Genomic DNA, 19,859 nt, shown 5'->3' with positions numbered 1-19,859 from the left:
CTGATATTACGTGTGACGCGTGCAGACCAACCTTCACTGTGCCACTAGCTTCCTGTCGTGTTCTGTACATGTGTGCATGGAATTCTTAGTTATGCACTAAATTTTTTAAAAGATTGGCTAGGCAATCAACCTGAATAATATTTTGTTTAGAATTTCTTCAAGTTCTTCCGTCCGGCTCCTTCACAATTTTGTCCTTTTGCTACCATGAATCGATGAAGTCAGTCAGAGTAAGGGGTATTTCTGATCTGAAGAGAGTCGAGGAGTAGAAAAGGGTGCATTTCTAATACGACGTGCAAAAGCACACGTATACGGTAAAACACTGTGAGGCTGGGCCGAATCCTACATCTACTTGGAGAGCTCATAATTTCCTCGAATCGTCACCTTGCGAATGTGTCGCTCACTATTACGCCATACCTGGTTCACGGAAAGTTGTTTTGAAACGTTTGCGAGGAGCGTTCAAGTCGTCTACCTCACACTAGGCCCTCTTTACACCTCCTACAAGCTCCTCTATATTTTTCGGGACGTGGGCTGTGTGTTGGGAGTTCTTGAGACCTTACGACGTCGTTTCTGGAGAGGCTAGGCGCTACCGGTTCTGATGGCGATCAGCTGACGTGGGCCGGCTGTCAGATGCCCCCCTCCCACCTTGAACTACGTAACTTTCACCTGCAGGAAATATTGTTGCATTTACAAACACGGAGTTAGATAAATGTGATCACATCCTGCACATGAGTCTTAGCTAACTTATTTACAGAGTCTATTTATCAAATAAGCTCCAAAATATTGTCAAGATGTCACTGGAGTCGAAAGTTGAAGACATGATCACCGACGCCAAGGCCCTGATGGACAGAGCGAAAGAGCTGCAAGTGGAGGGGTGCGTCAAGCTGCAGAGGAGGATTAAGGCTGAACTGGCTTATCTACAAAAGGTTAGATAGGTCGTGGTTACTAGTATCATAGATGTCACACTCATAGATTCAGGGTATTTTGTAGAGTGGCTAGATGCTAGCACTTGCATCATATTTCATCATCTCGAGATGGAAAGAGCTCAGGTTAGAAATTTAGCTAGAACTTCAGAATTTGTAAACTGCTACATGACACAACACGCCAGTCAACAATCTCATATCATGATATGTGTGCTGCTGAGATATGTCAGGTCAGTCTATGGACTCTTTACTTTACCTCCCCCAAGTTTACAGTAGCCGCCAGGATGTCCGGTGTTAGAAATTTGTCTATGAGCAGTCAATGTTTGACTGTGGCAGTTGACGATTTGGCAAATATATATTTAGTCATAGCAAGGAGGTTAGAATAACCTCCTTGGTCACAGGACATAAAACGGACGTTCAGTGTAATACAACCAGCTGCTGCTGCGCCGTGTGCCTGCAAAGCTGGTGTGCCCGAAGGATGGTTATACCGGCTATACAGATTCAGATACTAGTATACAGAACAAAAGGCTGTGATAAGCCTATGAGGAATGTCTTGGACCCCCTCACATCACATTTATTTATTTATTAGTTCAGCACTCACATTCAGGGCTGCCCAACTAGCCTGTGGCTATTACAAAGGGCTTAAGCCCTGCTGACAAAGACAAGATGTTATAATGGAATTTGACATAATGTACATGGGCATTCACATCACATGAATCCTTTCCTGTGTTTGTATAGCTCCAGAAGAGCTCCATGGAGCTGAAGGAGAACCACCTGCGGAGTTCTAACCTGACACACCTGCGCGCCATCATCACCACTGCAGAGTCACTCCCAGCCATCAGCAGCTTGCTCCACCCATTCCACTTCACCGACCAATCAGGGAACAGGGTGACTCTGACTGTAGATGTGGCAGCCAATCACGGCCTGACATGGGTGAAGGTCATTGCCAGGAAGGCACAGGCAATGCATGTCATTTGGCTGGGTAAGTCCGTTATAACAGTGTGGTTTAAGCGCCACTTACTGACCAGTCTAACTGGTACAGACCTTTTAGTCTTGTGTAGGTGCGTTGGGTTTGTGAGCTGGCGGCCCGGGTTCAATTCCTGGGAGCCAGGAGACTGTACTACTCGCCTTGTGCATTTCACTGTATTAAACTAAGAATTGAAGTTAAAATATATACATGTTAACAGCTTACAGTTAATAAAGTTTAGCATTGTAACAATAATGATTACAAATACAATGTCATTCCGTGTCTTAAAAGCTGCCCTACTGCAGTCTTAGAGCTTCTCATACGGTGGATACCTTTGTGAATCAAAAGGCATTCTTCTCAACAAAACATCCAAGCTTTGTATTTTCATATGATAGAATGCATTTATCATTGGTGTGAGAACTGCAGTTGGCTGAGATTCAAACCCTTGTTCAACAATGCTCATTTCTTTCACAACTGATGTTTACCATTCTCTTTACTAAAGAATACGTACCGGTATATGTGCATGATGTTGGATTATTTTCCTTCTCTACCAGGGGAGGGCCAGTATGGGGAGAAGAGTGTAATAGACCAGGCTGAGGACTATATTGCAGCTGCTGCTGACAATCCTCTCAAGTTTTCTATCCCTCAGGTCGTCTTCTCATTCTTCAATGGGATAACCCAGCCAATAACAGGTGAGATGTCCTAATGTACTAAAACTACAGGGAAGAGTCTGTTCATTTTTAAATAGAAGTAATAGAAGAAATATTCACATGCAGATCTATTGAGTGCAATTTATTATATTTTCAATGTTTACAAATCATGCCTGTGTTTCTTTTTTTGACAGAAAAACTACTTGAACTAGGAGTCCAAGTAAAAGGAGAGATAATTGCAGTTGAAGGGGAGACTACAGAAGTAGATGATAGTGATGATGATGATGAAGAAGAGAACAGCTGTCACTCCTCTGTATCCTCCTCCTCCTCTGGACCGCTCCACACCATGCCACCCCCGCGGACTGAATGTCAGTGCTTGAACTTAGATGTAACAACACTGCTGGCCATGGTGTCGGCACTCACAAACGGAAGGAGCAGGTTCAGATTTCAGGAACCCATTTTGAACCAACAAGCAGAGTGGGAGAGGGAGAGACCTTTATTACCAGAGTTGAACAAATATATAAAAGGTATCATCTAACTTGCAGGGACTTTGCGCCAAAGTAGAACTAGCATGACAAGCTAGAGAGAAGCATTTGTTAGAAAAGGAGCTCATAAATTACACTTTATACTGTTACATATGAAACAGTAAGAAAAGTTTTTTAAAAATCAGACACATTGACAAGATACATAAACATGAAATAAAGTATTGGAAATTTATATCAGACTTGAAGTACAATTTTGGAGGATATTTTTGCCAAGCAGAGAGTGCAATTCACAATTCATCTTAATATTAAGATATAAGAAAGCCATAAACTGTTCAATGAAAAGAGAGCCATTTAAACAAAGTCAAATGACAGTTGTCAACGAAAAAAGTACTTTTGACAACAACGAGTTTGCTTTCCACAGGAAGAGAACTAATCGCCTGTGAATCAGCAGTACGGGACTTCCACGCCATCCTGTCCACAGTGGGAGGGGTGGAGGAAAAAGATAGGGCAAAACAGCTTCTTCAAAAGGTCAAGGTCGTGGCAGACCAGCCCTCGGACAGGGCAGAGAGGCTGGAGCTGAGTGGTCGGGTCAAGGAGAGGGCAAAGGTCAGTGACATTTGACCTGCCAAGTGCATGTTCAAGTAAATGTTAATAGGTAAATGTTTAGGAATGTGTTTGCATGGAATCTTTCTGGTCTATATTCCAGGAGCTGTACCCATGATTGTTACTAGAACACAATCAGTTTGAAAATTTCATAAACTTGAATTGTTTGATATTTGCAGGTGATATTTGGAACTGGGGATAGCCTCCATGCTGTGACTGTCACTGCAAACTCTTCTTTTGTCCGAGCTGCTGCTAACCAGGTGAGTGTTGGGAGTCTTGGGACTAAACAATACATGAATGTACAATCTCCCACCAGGAACATTTTATCTTCTCCATGCCAAGTGCACTGTCTGCATCAAAATTGTACTGGTTACTGCCATAGGATGCAGGGTTAAAAATATAAGTATTTAAGCAGGACTGCCTGATGTTGGTTTTGTTTAAATTCATTTGAAATAACAAAATGTTTGAAAATAAGTGAAATTTAACCTCTTTTTCAGGGTGTTGTCTTCAGTGTATTTGAACATGAGTCCAGAGCTCTGACAGAGCAAAAAGAGAAAACAGCAACACTGATGGACCCAGAGGGCGATTAAGGACCTTCCAAGATGCTGTCACTTAATTAAAGAAGACATCACAACTGTGCTGTGCTTAGACTGTTTAGATTACAGCAATAAAAACAACATGGTCTAGTATTTGATACAATTTGTGTCCAAGCCAACGGCACTTAAAATGCCTATGTATTTAATTGCTTGTTATTTCTTGGTAATATGTGAAGGAGTAATAAAGATATGTCCAGAACTCTTTCTGCCATAATAGTGTTGCATTTATGTATCTGCACTTATGTAATGTGAGAATACTTCTTTGTACCAGTTTGTTTAGGGACAGTTTCAAGAAAAGGTGACACGAAAATGCCCAACATTTGCTCATGAAATAAAGTTTAACTGAAGAGGCTGATTTAACAAAGACAAATGGATTGTTTGATGTTTTTTCGTATCCAAACGATATCGGTATTTTGATTTAGTTGACGGCAACTATGTTATCAAAAACACTTGATGTTAGCATGTTTGTATATTGATAACTTGGAAAAGGCACAATAAATGACAAACACTTGAACAACAGTTTTGTGACGTAAGTTTTGAATTGTTTCTTTTCCAATCTTCTTCAGAAGGAAGGAACAATTGTACGTTGGAATTCTTTCAAGAGACCTCTTGAGTTTCATCCTTGAGGCAAAAAAGTTTACCAAACTTGAGTACATGTACATGCCAATTAAATTCTAAAGACAACATTTTTGCTGTTTCATGAAGCACCCTAGTCCCTAGTACACACAAGGTCCCTTCACTTATGTAAAGAGAAAAATTAAATGCATCCTAATTCTGAATGGACATCCATTCATCTTGGTTTCTGCTACATCATTACCTCCACTCAGTAACAAGAAGGAAGACAGCAAAACAAAATTCACCGAGAACAGCAACTGTCATTTATTCCATCTCAGAATTGTTGTAGCTGCAGAAGTCAGGACATATGATTTCTGTATGGTGTAATAATTTTCACAGCCACTTCATTCAAAATCACTAAGTAGCTAAGTCAAAGCTGTTGTATGGATGGCTGAAAGAAGTTTATCTTCATCATCAGGAGTATATCCTCATAGCTTCTGTACTTCCATACACTAGGTTCATACATGCATGTACATGTAACACTCAGTGTTTATATGTAGGTGGGGCCGAATATAAGAAGAACCATCTATTTCTGTATGAAGTGACCTTGAACACATACATAAATACTATGTAATACGTGATGTAAAAACCGTCCTTTTGATGCATAAATTGACACCAGATTTTCATATGGTATTGCTAGTTATGCAACCTTGTAAAGTGACCCTTTCGAGGTCATTACTTCATGTTTGGATTGTTGTGTAAGTCTAGATATTGTATAAGCATTGAGCAGTCACTACATTGAGACAATAAATTTTTCTACCCTTTTGTTTTGATAATTTGAGTCACACCCAATCAAATACAATGTAGGATGTTCTTTAACGTTTTGTGCAAAGCTTAGCGGAGACTATAATGTACATATGTCCAATATTTTCATTAATATTAATAGCATGTTTATGAACTTATGCAAGCCCAGCCATCATCTTCTTGATCTCAGCAATTGCCCTGCCTGGGTTCAGGCCCTGTGGGTGGAAGAGGAAAGGCTTTATTACATGTCGTATAACAAGTACAATGTATCAATTTTCCATCCACCTTTTTGTCATCTAACTCTAAGTAGCTGAATGTGCTAATCAAATCTGTCACACTTAAACCATTGGAAAAGTTAGAGCATTCACATGCTATAGACAACTAATTTTTGACCTACAATCACAACCCAAAATATTGAAATGCCCATTTCTCAAAATCCCATTATATAAAAGGGAATCAGTCACAACTGTTAACAGATGGATCTAAAGGTTACCAGCATGGAACACTTATAGCTGTGGTTGGTAAATTACAGGTGTACAACTATACATGTGTTAAACGGAAGATTGCTGAATCAGATACTCAGTATTTGTACAGATGATCTGTATACTGACCTTGGGACAAGTCTTGGTACAGTTCATGATGGTATGACACCGGTACACAGAGAACGGGTCCTGCAGCTTCTCCAGACGCTCCTTACAGAACTGGTCTCTGCTGTCAATCATCCAGCGGTAGGCCTGCATCAGCACGGCGGGGCCCAGGTACTTGTCTCCGTTCCACCAGTAGCTGGGACAGGAGGTGGAGCAACAGGCACACAGGATACACTCGTACAGGCCATCCTGGGGAATGGATAAAAAAGGTTTACTGTCAATGTTGAAATTTTCATGGTGATTTCATGTTCTCGATTTTTGCGATGAAAATGCAAGTTCTGTCTTCTGCCCGCCTACCCTCTTGTTTCAACCGCGAACTTAAAACCAAAGCAAACACTCCATTTTCTCCCTCACGCCAAATTAAATTCATGCAAAAAAATTTACAGTAACTCTTTCAACCAGACTTCGGCAATAGGTTTTCAATTATACAGGTATTGCTTAGTAAGAGATGCTGCCATAGAAACAAAGTAAAAGTCATACTATTAATTCAAGAGAGGTTGCGCTTTTTCCTTTCTAACATACCCACAATTAGGAAAGGGACTGAAGATTCGAATGACACAAAAATCTTCTGGCTGAAACGATTCTAAAATAAACAATAAAAAGGAGATCTGTTTCACTTTAGTGGATCTTTTTATCAATTCACAACTTTCTTCCTTTTTACTAGTTTACTATATGCAGACTTGCTTATCCATGACCAAACGTTCACTAGCTACATGTATGTATGACTTCAAAGAAAACAACAAAAACAGTGAAATGTCTTGCGTACCAGCTTTGCTCTATCATCCACACTCTGGAAAAGCTGTTCCTCTCCCTGCTGCATGCCATCCTTCCTCTTCAGGAAAGGCTCAATAGATCTGTACTGAGCGTAGAAGTTGGACATGTCCTGCAAGAGAATGGCACATCTTTAATGCAGCGGCAACTCTCAAGGACCAGGAAAGATACTGACTTCAGTCACATATTCAAAGAAAATACATTTACCACTTTGCTAAGACAAAGAAGTCTGTAAAAGCATGGAGCACATTATGTTCAGAGTACTTACAGGTACAAGGTCCTTGACCACATACATGTGAGGCAGGGGGTAGATCTTGGTGGCCTTGCGCATGTTGGTGTCAATGCGACTGATGCAGGCAAGAGTGTTGGTACCACCAATGTTCATGGCACAGGAGCCACAGATGCCTGGAAGACAACCGACCAACATATCTTTCATTACTTACGTAAGTGGTACTGCAGAAATCATTCCAAAGTATATGAAGAACTTGCGATGAGACGATTTTTAGAACTGATTATTGCAAATATCAAGTTACAAGGTATGGCTGAATACAATTTTTGAACAAAGATAAGACAACGCACCTTCTCTGCATGATCGTCTAAAGGTCAGAGTAGGGTCAATCTCATTCTTGATTTTGATCAGAGCATCTAAAACCATTGGGCCACAGCTGAAATTGCGAAAAGAAGACAAATAAGAAACCACATCTATAACTTAAGAAATAAGAATAAATATCTAGATAAATGAACTGTTAAAATGCTTAAGAAAGTATTTCAAGTGTATCTCAGAGGAGTAATGTTGCTGTTATCTTACTTGTTTAAATCCACACTATACTCTTGCATCCTTGGCTTGTCTCCCATCGTGTCAGGGTCCTGTAAATAAACAGACACTTATTGTCAACACTCCTTAATGTGACGTTATGGCTTCTGAGATCAAAGTGTAGTTCTCGACTTAGACAATCATTAAAACATATTGTAGCATTTCTGTCAGTCTTAGGATAACTGACAAGTCAGTGATAACTATTACAAAAGTATCTGTGTAACGTTACACATACCCATCTGTAGATCTTGAACTTCTTTAGTCTGGGCTGTTCTTGAGGTGCTGCAGCTGCTGCTGTCTGGGCTCCTCGGCTCAACTGGAGAAGGAAAGGCACTTACTAAGTTACCGTGTAACTTCAACATATACTTATATAGCAGGTGGTTACTAAATAATATGATTATGAGATCTGAGTCTGGGGCCACTTGCTAGAGCCAGTGTTTCATACCCTTTTACTTTAATTCCTATACTTGTTACATCCATTTTCCACTCATCAATTGTTATTATCCATTATCATCATATATCTATTATCTATTATTATCCATTGTTATCATATACCACAACTAGTTGTTATAGTTATTAGTTGCAATCTATTATTTTGTTTTATAACCTTTACTTGCCTGATTATCATCAGTCTCTTGAGTCTTGTAATATTAAGAAACAAGGGGAAGGACTCTTATACAACCATATTGGTCTCAATCTTTCCTGTAGCCTGGATGCCAGACCCCCAAACTCTGAATTATCGTGTGGGAGTCTGGTCTGATGGGTGGGAAATTTTCTCAGCAGAGTGGTGTCAGTGGGAGGAGAAGCTGTGATTAATGGCCACTCACACCACAGGTAGCCTGGTACATGGCACCACAATTGGCCAGCTGGCTATGAACAATAGCGAATCATGGACAAGACATAGCTCAACCACTCAATTCTCAAAATATGCATGGAGTTATTTTCCAAAATAACAGCAGGACTTAAAAGTGTATTGAGTAGTGTACCTCTGGTTCTCCTTTTTGCTAAACTGAGATCATGTGTTTAACAGTTCTACAACCAAATGAGACATTACGGGCCCTATCTACAGTTACGTTTTATCTGTTAGTGGATTCAAAAACACAGCTGGGATTCTGTGACCAATCATCGCAGGGGCGTACATGGCTCCCTGCTGATCCTGCTGCTGCTCTATTGGTGGGATCCTCGCTCAGTATTTGTGCTGGCATGAGAAAATTTCCCCAAGCATCAAACCAGACCCCCACACGATAGATAATTCAGAGTTTGGGGGTCTGGCATCCAGGCTATCTTTCCTGGGACAATCCAACTATATTTTTCTTACTGTCTTTATGTACTAGTATTTTTTTTTGGGTGCAAAATTATTAAGAAAATAAGTCAGATTATGTTGTAGACTACTGTAATCTTTTAAAGTCGTTTATTGCACGGTACATGTTATCTGTTGCCATGGGTTTTCATTCAAGGGTAAAATTGAAGAGTTTGCTGCCGCCTGTTACTTATGAGCGCTGTATATCACTGCAAAGGAATGCTGAAACTCCTTGCTCCCATAAATAATCATAAAACCACACAAATATTCATCATCTTTCACCAACAACAGTTACACCTTGATGGTTGATACTTGGACCCTAACAGATACCATATCACTGGGCGGCTAGGGAATCACAATAATGATACACAGAACGCAAAGAAGATGACATTTTGTATTTCTTACCTGTAAGGCGACAATCATGGGCTGTCGTGACGCAGACCAAAGTGCCACCGACTTGTTCAAAACGGACGCCATCTTGTGAAGCTTTAGATTGACCTTCAACAAATAACACAATTACTATGACGGCTAAGTCTTCTTCTCCGCTGTAGATGGACGCACTGGCTTCTCTTCGACGTTGTTCTGCACTGAGGACGAACGCAAAAACCTCTAAAATTATGGGCGAGTGTTACACAAGGCAGAGCTTACCTAACACAGGTCAGTGATGATGTAAGGTCAAACTGTGACCTCATATGTAATCTTTCGTAACAAGTATTCGCAACAAATACAAAAATGTGGTTAATGATTATTGCGTAATTGTTAAAAATAAAGGGAAAACGTCAGTCTTGTTATCAATTATGAAGAATTACACTGATTTTTATTTTCTTGTGGTTGACATTCCCATCATCCTCTTGGGAGAAGAACAAAATGGCGGGCGTTCAAAATTATTTCAGAAATTCGGACTTTTATCACTGTTTAGGCTGAGTTACCTTCAGTGTCGTGGCCTTTGTAGGTGAGTTTGGCTTATCATAAGGAAAAAGAGAGTTATATGTATCTGGTGAATCGAGGTTTACTGATTCTTGGGATTTGTTGTGTCGTTGCACGCAGTCTTTGTCGTTGTCACTGAAACGTAAACGTTGTGGACAAGTGTATATATATTTTTCGAGTTTGACGTTTCCGTAAACACAAGGTTTCGTCGGTTTTCTGATCGACTATGTTGTTGCTACCGTTTGTCCTGCAGTTTGTGAATCTGTGACTTAAATGTTTTATCAAGGAGGTTTTATCAAGATAAAACCTTGTTTATACTTATAGGAAATATAATAAGGGGACCCCCACCCTAGACCGACCCCCTCCCCCATTTTGTATTTACTAGCTCTCCACGCACCCCTTCACAGTGATGCCCATAATAGATGTTTCTGGCTCCGGGTATTAAAATAGATTGGGCTGTTATGTGATACTAGTAGTACATGCGTTCTCTAAATCAAATATAACAAATATGTCATTTCTTTTCCTTTTCTAATGTTACACAGCTGCTTGCATTCAATTGTGACCAGTACAGCATGGCATCACACATAGTTTGCCATGGTAACGAGCACCTCCCTCGGTCCTTCCCACCTCCACTGCCATCAGCCAAGGACCACGGCATTGTCTCCCAGCTGGCCAAGGACCACCTGCTCTCACAGACAGAACCTAAAGTTCAAGTTCAAGAAGCAGACATCATACCTACTCACAATGTCCCTGCTCCGATTCCAAAACCTGAAATTAACCTAGCAGATCCAGATCTTTTAGTCACACCAGAGAAAAAAGACATAAAGTTGAAAGACATTGTATCAGTACGACCAAAGTCGTATCCTTACATTGTCAAGGAACCCAGAGTAGAAAGACACATGCCAGGACTGAGGAGGGTCAGATTTGATGTAACTGATAGTGTTAGTGAAGGGTCAGATCAAAGTGAAGAAGACTCTGAGGTGACATTTCACCGGACCAGAGTTACAAAGAGTGCTCAACCAAAGGTACAAGTGAGCAGACACAGGAAAACTGTACAGGACAGATATGTGACAGGGACAGATGCACCAGAGGAATGTGTGCTGGCCAGACCAGAGTTCAACACTACATTAGCATTGGGAAAGGAACTTCAGGTAAGTTTTTGTTTGAATTGGAGCATCTAAGATACATTGTATTACTAGTGCATGGTTTGCTTTTTCCTCAATATGTTATCTGATATATCTACTAGTATACACATAAGTTATCTATAGAACCAACCTGTGAATAGTATGATTATGTGAAAATCATAAGTAAAGTATGTTGATAATGTACTATTAGTTTACACTTACAGAAAGGTAACTGCATTTAACTTGATTTTTTAAAGACATCTTTATGTACAAAATACCTTCTTGCTGCCCTCAGAAATTGAAATTTGGTGAATTTGATGCCAAAGCAGCTGCCCTGGAGAAGCTGAAGACATCGGAACAGGCGCAAGAAAAGGTGTCTGAGAAAAGTGCGGAGGGGGTAAACGTTGCACCTGCTGAACAGAAGTATAGAGGTGAGCTCCTTTGTTGAGCCTGTCTTGTTTGTGTTTGTGAAGTATAGAGACAATCATCATAAGAATAAGATCACTGATGTTTTACAGTAGGAATGTCCCCATATATAATACTGCTCTTTTCATTGGACAGGCTTTCTAGCATGTGTGCTGAATAGAAGTTGATATTGTTGTGAATATACATGTATATTGTGATCAACAGCCCTGCTACAAGACACAGTTGAGGAAGCCATCAGCACAGTATTAACAGTGTGTTTTGAGATATTATATGTTGTACTTGTCCATCTTACAAAAGGCATATTTTAATTTTACCATCACTCCAGGCCTGGTGAGTCTAGATGTACCAGTACAAAGGGTACTGGAAGCAGCAGTGGAAGAAAAATTATCCATGGTGAAAGATGTCAGACATGAGAAACCTCAGGTATATTATGATTTCTATGTTTTGGTTAATCAAAAGTACTACATGTGTTGTCCTGCCTAGTCTGTTATAACTTATAAGAACTTTTAATCAAATTAATGGTAGACCATCTTTATAAATGTTTAAACTTTCTCCCCATTTTTCATTATTTGGCAAAAAAAGAAACAAGTGAAACTTGTTGTTTATGTTTTATTTACTTTTTGTCTTTTAACTTGCTGTACTTGTCAATACATGCCTATGCTGGTATTTGTTTTCAGGTCCAAGAAGAGCCAGATATCATGGACTTCTTCACAGACGACCTTGTGTTTGAGTCAGCTGACTACAGCACCACCCACATCCCTCCTGTCACAGCCAGTCTGCAGACCGCACCCCCTCACATGACCTTTGACCTCTACAGGCACATGCAGATGTGGGAGGGTTGATGTCTTTGTGGCAGATTCGCTCTACCTCTTTATGATTTTGTTCGATACACCGATATGAAATGAACTAAAAACGGTATGAGATGAGTAATTAATCTTTCACTTCTATCTTCTGGCATGTACATATATAGTATATGATACCACTTATATTATGTGTTTTTCTGTCACAGTTATAAACTGTTACTAGAATTGAATCTGTGGTATAACTTGTAGTTTTATTTATCACTTCTCAGTTACAGAGATGTATTGATGTTGGTACTGTTTCTGACAGGCAGAAATTGCCTGTTCCCACATTAATTTGATTAAGAACCCAGCCTGAGTAAAGTTTGCTGGATCCAATTTTCTTAATGGGGAACCTACTTATAAATGGTCCATCTACCTTCAATTCATCAGCCTGTGCATTTATTAGGCGAGTACATGATTGGAACATTTATTTCTGTTTGCTTTATTTTACATCAAAAGAAGCAACTTTGAGAGTACAAATGTACATTTTCAGAGGTGGTAGTATGCTGTGGCCACATATGATTGAATACAGTTGTATAATGTACTGGCAGTCCGTCCAGCATTATGGTGAATGTGTGTTATAAGGTACAATATAACATGTACTCTGATAGCATGTATGCTAAGTGGAGTTCGTATCAAAGTATCTTGGAGGTTGTTAACATAAACAAATAATTTTTTACTTCTACGATTCAGTGCATTTTATTTTTAACATTTCCCCTTGCTTTCTATTACTACTAGTATTGTTATACTAATTCAAATCAGGTAATATGTGTAACTACAGAAGCATGATATAGAGTACTTATAAAGATACCACTGAATGAGTAGGAAACATAATACAATAATTAGAAAGTTTTACATACTTTGATGACATTAAGAAATGGAACATTTGCATAGTCAAATATTACACCAAAAATCACTTCCAAGAAGATCTTTCACAATACGAGAAGCTGGAAAGGACAGGAAATAAGTTATCAGTGTGCCTTACTTTAAGGAAAAGTCTCTGTGCATTTGTAAACTGATACATGCTCTTATGTTTCACACCAACACAACATAAAAAGACAACAGTGTGCATAGAGCATGGGTCTTAGCCTAAATAGTAATGCACTTGAGTCTAATCAATCCCTGAAAGTATAGAGCTGTTTTAGTCTGAGTCCATTGCCCTGAAAGTATGATTATAGCATGACGGGATTTTGTGGAAATTCTTGTACATGTATTATATTAGCGGTTTGCTTTATTCCTGATTTAGCCTTAGTTGCTCCTGATTCTTTGTGTGATGTTTTGTTACAGTTTATTACTTGTGCATCAATGCTGTTATCAGTTTTCACTGTTGTGTTTTGCAGTTAATAGTTGCAACTATTGTTTCCCATCATTAGCAGAAAAGTCGACGACTACAATGGCCCGGAATCTTGCATCTTCCCTTCTGGCGATGTGCCTGTCTTGAAGCTGTCTTGCCCTTGTCCCACCCGCTTTCGTGCTTGTCCGCTCCCTGCTTGTCCGCTCCCTGCTTGGCCACGTCTTAGAATGGACCCAAATCGAGGCAGAGAGACTGCCGTGGCCGTTGAAGACACCTCTCCAATCAGGTTGACAAGATCTCCGACAGTCACGTCTTGAGGGCTGACTTCTTCATCTTCCTTAAAAAGTTTGTCCAATTTGCCATCAAGGGACGTCTTGTCACCGGTGATGACTCCTTCCAGCTTGGCCTCGTTTTCCTTCGCCTGGTCGTCCTCCATGGCGTGTTTCAGACATCTGATTTCGGACAGGCGGTAGTACGACTTGACTTCGGTCACGTTACTCGCCAGGTACACCGACAGGAGGTTGATATCACTAAACCAGCTTTTGGGAACCAGCGCGTCCTTTTCCACACACACGAACGGGAGCATGCGGAAGATCTTCACGTTGTCCCTTTTCTTGCCTACATATTTTATGATGATGTAGACGAAGATGAGCAGAGCGATGAGAATGTAGAAGGCGACGTTGATGACGCATGCGATCCGGAACATGGCGACGCCTGGTAGTTTACAGTTGACGGCTTTTGGGATGTTCTCCATGACCAGCAGCTCTCCAGAACGGATGTTGCAGGAAAACTCGTCTGGGAGGTTCTCGAAGTAGAAGAACAAAAGATACGCTGGAATTGATATAGGATTCAGGATTAAGAGACAGACAAAATACTAACATTCCTTTTAAAGTAACTAGCTATAGATGCTGCTGTCATGCACAAGTTTGTGTCAGCCCCATGCATATTGTGTCTTGGAGATGCGTCAAAACCTTCCGAAATATCAGTAGTGCTCTTTTCCGTTTTTCCATTTTAAACGTCCATGCATGGTACAGTTAGCCACAGTAATTGATTTCTAATACGTTCATCCAAAGTTCCGCCGTACGTAAACTTGCTTTTGGTTAGTGTTTTTGAATTACCGTGTATATGTAAGGATACATGTTCATGGATTTATAAGGACTATATGTTATAGATTTATTCGGACTTCAATCAGGTAACCTGTATCTGTGTTACAATTTTGTCTTAACCTTACCTCATGACCCCATGAAACAAACAAAAAGGAGAGTCTGGTGCACAGTACCTATTCGACAAAATAAGAAAAGAAAACCAACCGATGGTGCAAGCGATCCCCAGCAGCACCAGGATCTGCCTGATGAGGTACAGCCTGATGAGCTGGTTTTTCCTGACCTTACACAGGAGGTAGTTCTCAAACAACAGGAAGGCGTACGGCTTCTCAGTCTTCACCTACAGATGAACAATAGATACATATGTCATGCACCGTCAGTTCAAAGGAAGACATACATGAGAATAGTGGTTAACTGAAATACATGTACCACTGAGACATCATCACTAGCACTATATCTGGCATGCATGTTCTGGACAGATTGAAACGAAAATATGCACTTCAATCGCCATGCTGAATATTGGCAGGTCCTTGATACTACAGGCGCAAAGTAAGCTACGTACCCAATTTTTATCTTATTGGGAAACACCATATTTCGCCACTTTTGAAAGATCTCTATTTGAAAAGGAAAAGAGTTCTAGGTAAAGTCCGTCCTACCTTCGCCATCTCTGAGTCGAACTCTGTCCGTGTCATACTCAGGTCGCCTGGATCACGTTTGCCCAGGATCTCACACGCCAGCTGGACAGCTCTGCTGAACGTGTTGTCAAATTCTGTCAGGATCACACTCATCTCAGCCTGGTGGGGACGGGGGGGGGGGGGATAGATTAACCAATGTCATCGTTGCTGAGGGTATAGGCTACTGTGAATGATCTTAGTCGGGGATCTTTGAGGGAAACTGAAGTAAGGCTTAGGGGCTATGTTTCAAATGCCCGTCGTTTGAATCACACCTCTGGCATTGTATTTTCCTCTGTTTACTCTTGGACGACACGACAGATATACTACATCTCATCTGTACCTGTAAAGTAGGTACAGCCGTAACGTTCCAGAAGACAACAGGCAGGTACATCATGGCTCCGATGCACAGAAGGATGTAGGGGAAGATCTTGTGTTGGAAGAGCGACATCGGCTGTGTTATCACCTTTTCTCCATCTATGGAACATGAAGCAAAGTACGTTGATGAATGAACACAAGTTTAGTGAAATAGTTAATAGTGTTCAGACATTACGAAGTTATAGCTCGTCCGTGTTTCTTTTTAATGGTTTGATTTAGACATCCACGCGCATGCGCGCAACCATTAAGGGTACAGAAAATGTAGCGATCGAGCCAAAAAGCTAATCTCCAAGCAGATCCACACGGGGCGCGAAAATCGTAAATGCTAGCCAGAGAAGGTCCAGTCAGCCAGAGAAGCTCCAGTCGGCCCCGAAGGTGGAGCTTCTCTGGCTGACTGGACCTTCTCTGGCTAGCATTTACGATTTTCGCGCCCCGTGTGGATCTGCTTGGAGATTACCAAAAAGCATTCCAGTGCAATAGTGGTTAGTTAGGGACATCGCATTTTTAAGCATTTAAATTTTCATGGTAGGTGACCCAGGTTCAAAACTAGCAAGGAGAAATTTTGAAACAAAGGTGTTTTACGTGCTTACGTTCTTCTGGATCACAAGTCAAACATCATGATATTAAAATGGTTTCAAAACCTGGTAAAAGTAGTTTTCTCTAGATCTGAAACATTTCAGAAGGGAAGTTATAACCTATAGCTACGGGTTACGTAGATGTGACACAGCCGCCCTACCTGTGGCATTGCCCTACCTGTGGTATTAGCCCAGCCCGACGCGATCCTAGAAAATTTCAACTCTGTCCAGCAGTAGACATTTAGGTACTTCCCATGTGCCGACCCAAAGTCCTGAGGTGGGAAGCATGCTATCACTGAGTCCTCTGGAACCAGTAGAAAGAAGATAACCCAATTACTATACGGAAACTAAGATATTACCTGTGCCAACAACGACGTTAGCGTCGCGTAGTTCGCCCCAACAGTACGCAGAGATGACGGCGCTCTGTGCCCAGCCAAAATGTAACGGGGGGAAGCACGATATGTGGTTCGAGCTGGCTGTCGGGAGAAGAAAGTTTCAGTCATTAATTTTGAGCTAGCTGAAGATGTTGGTGATTTACAAAGCGCATGGTATGCCATGAATGCTTGCCGCAATTTGCTGATCCACGAGGAAAAAAAAAAGAAGCTAAGGCACACCAAGGAGGTATAAAATGCTTCTCATCAGTTGGTTCCGAGACATTCTCAAGGATCCTACACCAAGCAAGTCTTTTCTGCGTTACACTGATGGTAGCGGTGGGAATTTTATTCCCTGTTGGCCCTATGCATAATTCATATGATAAGTGATACTAGGGTCACGTTCCCAAACCGGGGCACGGCCGGGCAGGTTTTTGAAGCGAAAGGCATGTGATGCAAAAGGCAGCAAAACACACAAAACGTAAAGAAATAAACTTGAGAATAATTTGTGTATATTTCTTAATATACAATTTTGTATATCGTTTCCCAGCAAACAGTCCGACCAATGTGACCCGTACCCTAGAATTACCGGTTCATAAAGCCTTACCTGTGGCAAATTCCTTGGCGAAGTACAGCGACATAAGAAAGAGAGGCACGCCCACAGTGACGCACTTCACCATCTTGTCGAACGGCAGCTCGGTGTCGATGTTGTGTCCGGTGGCAGAAGGCTTCCTCTTGCCTGGGGCCGACAGAGTGTCGCTCAAGATGGAGTCCACGGCATTGATGGCGAACGCCATGTTGCTTTGGCTTCACGTTGGAGTTCGTTATTCTTCGAAACACTGCGTTCGCCCTGGAAATCCCGAAAGAATAGAAGGAAAAGATGACGTTCCTATGGAACACCCGAACTGGACTATCTTGGTCCTATCGTGTTACAAAAGGAGATTCGCTGTAAAACTACCCGCAGGCCACTGCAAATAAGGTTACCATTCATGAAGTTCGAGTTCTGCAATCGGAATAATCTGATTATGAACTGATCATTTAATTTTCTGGCACAGAAGGATGAATAGTAACAAAGTAAGAGTGATTGATAATATTTGGCAAGGACTTCTTGATTTAATAAGTTATGAAGTAGTCTTTGTCAGATATTATAAAGCCAATCATATTTCAGAGTTGAAGGAATAACAGATGCATAGGATACGTTCAACTTCAGAGGGGTACTCGATCATATCCAGGGCATACACCATTCTTACAAAACAATAAAACGATGAATATGATCACTAATATAAATAGTTGTAATTGAGGGCCTTTTTTATTAGCCAGCTATCCTGCTCAGTCTTGAACATATCGAAATGCAATGAAATATCGGAGACAAAAAATAATGGTCTAACGTATACGTAAAGCATGTGTTAGGTTTAACTTCATTGATTATTTCTATCTACAAGAGGTCACTGACCTGGTTTTTACGGGGATTGAATGGGATAAGATTGTTTCTGGGTGGATTATATATATAAATGTATGCTATAGCATCTGTGTTTTTCCGCTCCACCCACAAAAATAAGAGCGAATTCTAAGTACAGCCTGACCCAATTCCTCAGCGGAGAAGCTGTCAGACATATTGACAGTTGATAATGGACAGCGTTCGGGTGGGATCGAGCATTGCAATTGTGAGGGGTATACTACGTAGCATCCATGAAATCATAGATGGATGGACTCTAACACGAAGCTGGAGAAGCTGGAAAAAGTTTGGTCCCTCCCTCATACAACTCTAAGTGGAATAGCCCGTTACGTCAGTCTTCCGTCTCTCTGGGAATATCGGTTGACGCTGCTATCTTACCAGCCGAATGATAAAATGCACACTGTAAATCCCTTGGGACGACAAAGTCCTACTACTAGTGCATGGTCATGACATGATCGGGACGTGGGGAACAAGCCTAGAAAAAACAAAAAGGTTTGTAAAGCCTGATAATGACATTGGAAAAACTACGTAACGTTAGAGTGGTTAGAGATGATAATACATGTACTGTGAAACCGAACGAGACCTGCCGGTCGGACGTCCCGTCGCTTTACGCTTGCCTCGCCTAATAATATATATGACGTTTTGTTGACAGAAGTCTGTCGGGGGATGGCTTCAACAAATAACAATAATGACCAGGGTGTCTGCATCCCTTGTGTTATTTATTCCTGGCAAACTAGGCCAATGTAAATTTGATACAAACGGCTGACAGGGATGGTGACGCAATACGCTTTGTTAAGCTCACTGACGTAGGGCTTTCGGAATTCGACTATAAAGAAGGTACCGTAGGTAGAATTTGAAAGTACTACCTATCTAGCTTTCAAACCTTCCCTTCTGTGCCCAAACAAAGACCTACAACACTTCCTGCATATCTTTGTCACAATATATACTTTTGTAAATTCTGACTACTATTTGGTACAACTGGCCAAGCCGTTATGCACGAGTACCAATCAGCCGTATATAAATCGATGAGAAAATAGTGCTCAAATGAAATTCCAATTCGCAGAAAAGTGGGAAACTTCCATTTCTAGTAGATATACTAGACAAAACGGTAGGATGTTGACAGGGTATCCTTACCTAAAAGCAGCGGGTTTAGGATGTTGGTGAAACGCTACAGCTGTAAAAGGGCAAGCGAAAGTAGGGCGTCAGTGAAATGATGCGGTCCGCCCGCCATCTTTTCGGTTACCAATACGCATGCACCAAAATACCGCATTACTAATTCATGATCCCCAGACGGGCGAGCAGGTCTATGTGCCATGACTAATAATGTTTCCTTGGCGTAATCTCCAAGTAGATGTAGGTAGAGACTAAATCGCTTCGTTTTAGCCACCCCGACATTTGCTTGGAAATTATCCTTTTCGAGGAAACAGTTGAAAATGCCGCAGCCTGGGCACGCTGGCCCCTTGCCGGCTTACAGCTGACCTTAAGGTCAAGGCGAACTAGTAATTTACATAGGCGCGTGTTTTGGCGCTCTATTGGTCCGAAAGTCGTAAGGTTGAGGGCGCAGGGTCATTGGTCAGGAA

The 19,859-nt window shown here is 41.1% G+C and overlaps 4 protein-coding genes across 5 annotated transcripts; 2 read left to right on the top strand and 2 right to left on the bottom strand.

The window, feature by feature from the left end:
- Positions 1-389: 389 nt before the first annotated feature.
- Positions 390-4,740, top strand: LOC136444093 (UPF0415 protein C7orf25 homolog). Its single transcript, XM_066441586.1, has 7 exons — positions 390-923; positions 1,659-1,902; positions 2,442-2,579; positions 2,732-3,064; positions 3,444-3,628; positions 3,805-3,885; positions 4,123-4,740. The coding sequence occupies exons 1-7, from the start codon at positions 789-791 to the stop codon at positions 4,213-4,215; spliced, it is 1,209 nt and encodes a 402-aa protein (XP_066297683.1). The 5' UTR covers positions 390-788; the 3' UTR covers positions 4,216-4,740.
- A 336-nt stretch (positions 4,741-5,076) lies between these two features.
- On the bottom strand, positions 5,077-9,811 carry LOC136444105 (succinate dehydrogenase [ubiquinone] iron-sulfur subunit, mitochondrial-like). Its single transcript, XM_066441601.1, has 8 exons — positions 9,518-9,811; positions 8,048-8,128; positions 7,807-7,865; positions 7,578-7,663; positions 7,267-7,403; positions 6,994-7,110; positions 6,192-6,416; positions 5,077-5,795 (listed from the first exon to the last, which is right to left on the bottom strand). The coding sequence occupies exons 1-8, from the start codon at positions 9,587-9,589 to the stop codon at positions 5,736-5,738; spliced, it is 837 nt and encodes a 278-aa protein (XP_066297698.1). The 5' UTR covers positions 9,590-9,811; the 3' UTR covers positions 5,077-5,735.
- A 162-nt stretch (positions 9,812-9,973) lies between these two features.
- On the top strand, positions 9,974-13,110 carry LOC136444101 (protein phosphatase 1 regulatory subunit 35-like). Its single transcript, XM_066441595.1, has 5 exons — positions 9,974-10,064; positions 10,582-11,190; positions 11,459-11,594; positions 11,915-12,012; positions 12,267-13,110. The coding sequence occupies exons 2-5, from the start codon at positions 10,612-10,614 to the stop codon at positions 12,429-12,431; spliced, it is 978 nt and encodes a 325-aa protein (XP_066297692.1). The 5' UTR covers positions 9,974-10,064; positions 10,582-10,611; the 3' UTR covers positions 12,432-13,110.
- On the bottom strand, positions 12,845-19,552 carry LOC136444086 (pannexin-3-like). Of its 2 annotated transcripts, none has more exons than XM_066441569.1 (7): positions 19,414-19,552; positions 17,431-17,673; positions 16,631-16,756; positions 15,843-15,976; positions 15,485-15,622; positions 15,036-15,168; positions 12,845-14,556 (listed from the first exon to the last, which is right to left on the bottom strand). In XM_066441569.1, the coding sequence occupies exons 2-7, from the start codon at positions 17,618-17,620 to the stop codon at positions 13,820-13,822; spliced, it is 1,458 nt and encodes a 485-aa protein (XP_066297666.1). In that variant the 5' UTR covers positions 17,621-17,673; positions 19,414-19,552; the 3' UTR covers positions 12,845-13,819. The 2 variants fall into 2 exon arrangements, with proteins under 2 accessions (XP_066297666.1, XP_066297667.1); XM_066441570.1 differs by lacking the exon at positions 16,631-16,756 and adding an exon at positions 16,812-16,928 and having other exon boundaries at positions 19,414-19,546.
- Positions 19,553-19,859: the final 307 nt, after the last annotated feature.

Source organism: Branchiostoma lanceolatum, chromosome 10 (assembly GCF_035083965.1).
Source record: "Branchiostoma lanceolatum isolate klBraLanc5 chromosome 10, klBraLanc5.hap2, whole genome shotgun sequence".
NCBI lineage: Eukaryota > Metazoa > Chordata > Leptocardii > Amphioxiformes > Branchiostomatidae > Branchiostoma > Branchiostoma lanceolatum.
The sequence above is the reverse complement of the archived record's forward strand: the minus strand, read 5'-3'. Positions and strand labels throughout refer to the sequence as shown.

Bases quoted from the DNA above. Each gene is read 5' to 3' on its own strand.
- LOC136444086 (XM_066441569.1), bottom strand. From the start codon at position 17,620: ATGGCGTTCGCCATCAATGCCGTGGACTCCATCTTGAGCGACACTCTG. The intron at 15,977-16,630 runs GTAGGGCAATGC...CATGTTCCATAG, and splicing joins GGGCTGGGCTAATACCACAG to ATGGAGAAAAGGTGATAACA. The intron at 14,557-15,035 runs GTTGGTTTTCTT...TATCAATTCCAG, and splicing joins GGGGATCGCTTGCACCATCG to CGTATCTTTTGTTCTTCTAC.
- LOC136444101 (XM_066441595.1), top strand. From the start codon at position 10,612: ATGGCATCACACATAGTTTGCCATGGTAACGAGCACCTCCCTCGGTCC. The intron at 11,595-11,914 runs GTGAGCTCCTTT...CCATCACTCCAG, and splicing joins TGCTGAACAGAAGTATAGAG to GCCTGGTGAGTCTAGATGTA. The intron at 12,013-12,266 runs GTATATTATGAT...ATTTGTTTTCAG, and splicing joins TCAGACATGAGAAACCTCAG to GTCCAAGAAGAGCCAGATAT.
- LOC136444105 (XM_066441601.1), bottom strand. From the start codon at position 9,589: ATGGCGTCCGTTTTGAACAAGTCGGTGGCACTTTGGTCTGCGTCACGA. The intron at 7,664-7,806 runs GTAAGATAACAG...TCGCAATTTCAG, and splicing joins TATAGTGTGGATTTAAACAA to CTGTGGCCCAATGGTTTTAG. The intron at 5,796-6,191 runs GTCAGTATACAG...TTCCACCCACAG, and splicing joins GTACCAAGACTTGTCCCAAG to GGCCTGAACCCAGGCAGGGC.
- LOC136444093 (XM_066441586.1), top strand. From the start codon at position 789: ATGTCACTGGAGTCGAAAGTTGAAGACATGATCACCGACGCCAAGGCC. The intron at 2,580-2,731 runs GTGAGATGTCCT...TTTTTTTGACAG, and splicing joins GATAACCCAGCCAATAACAG to AAAAACTACTTGAACTAGGA. The intron at 3,629-3,804 runs GTCAGTGACATT...TGATATTTGCAG, and splicing joins GGGTCAAGGAGAGGGCAAAG to GTGATATTTGGAACTGGGGA.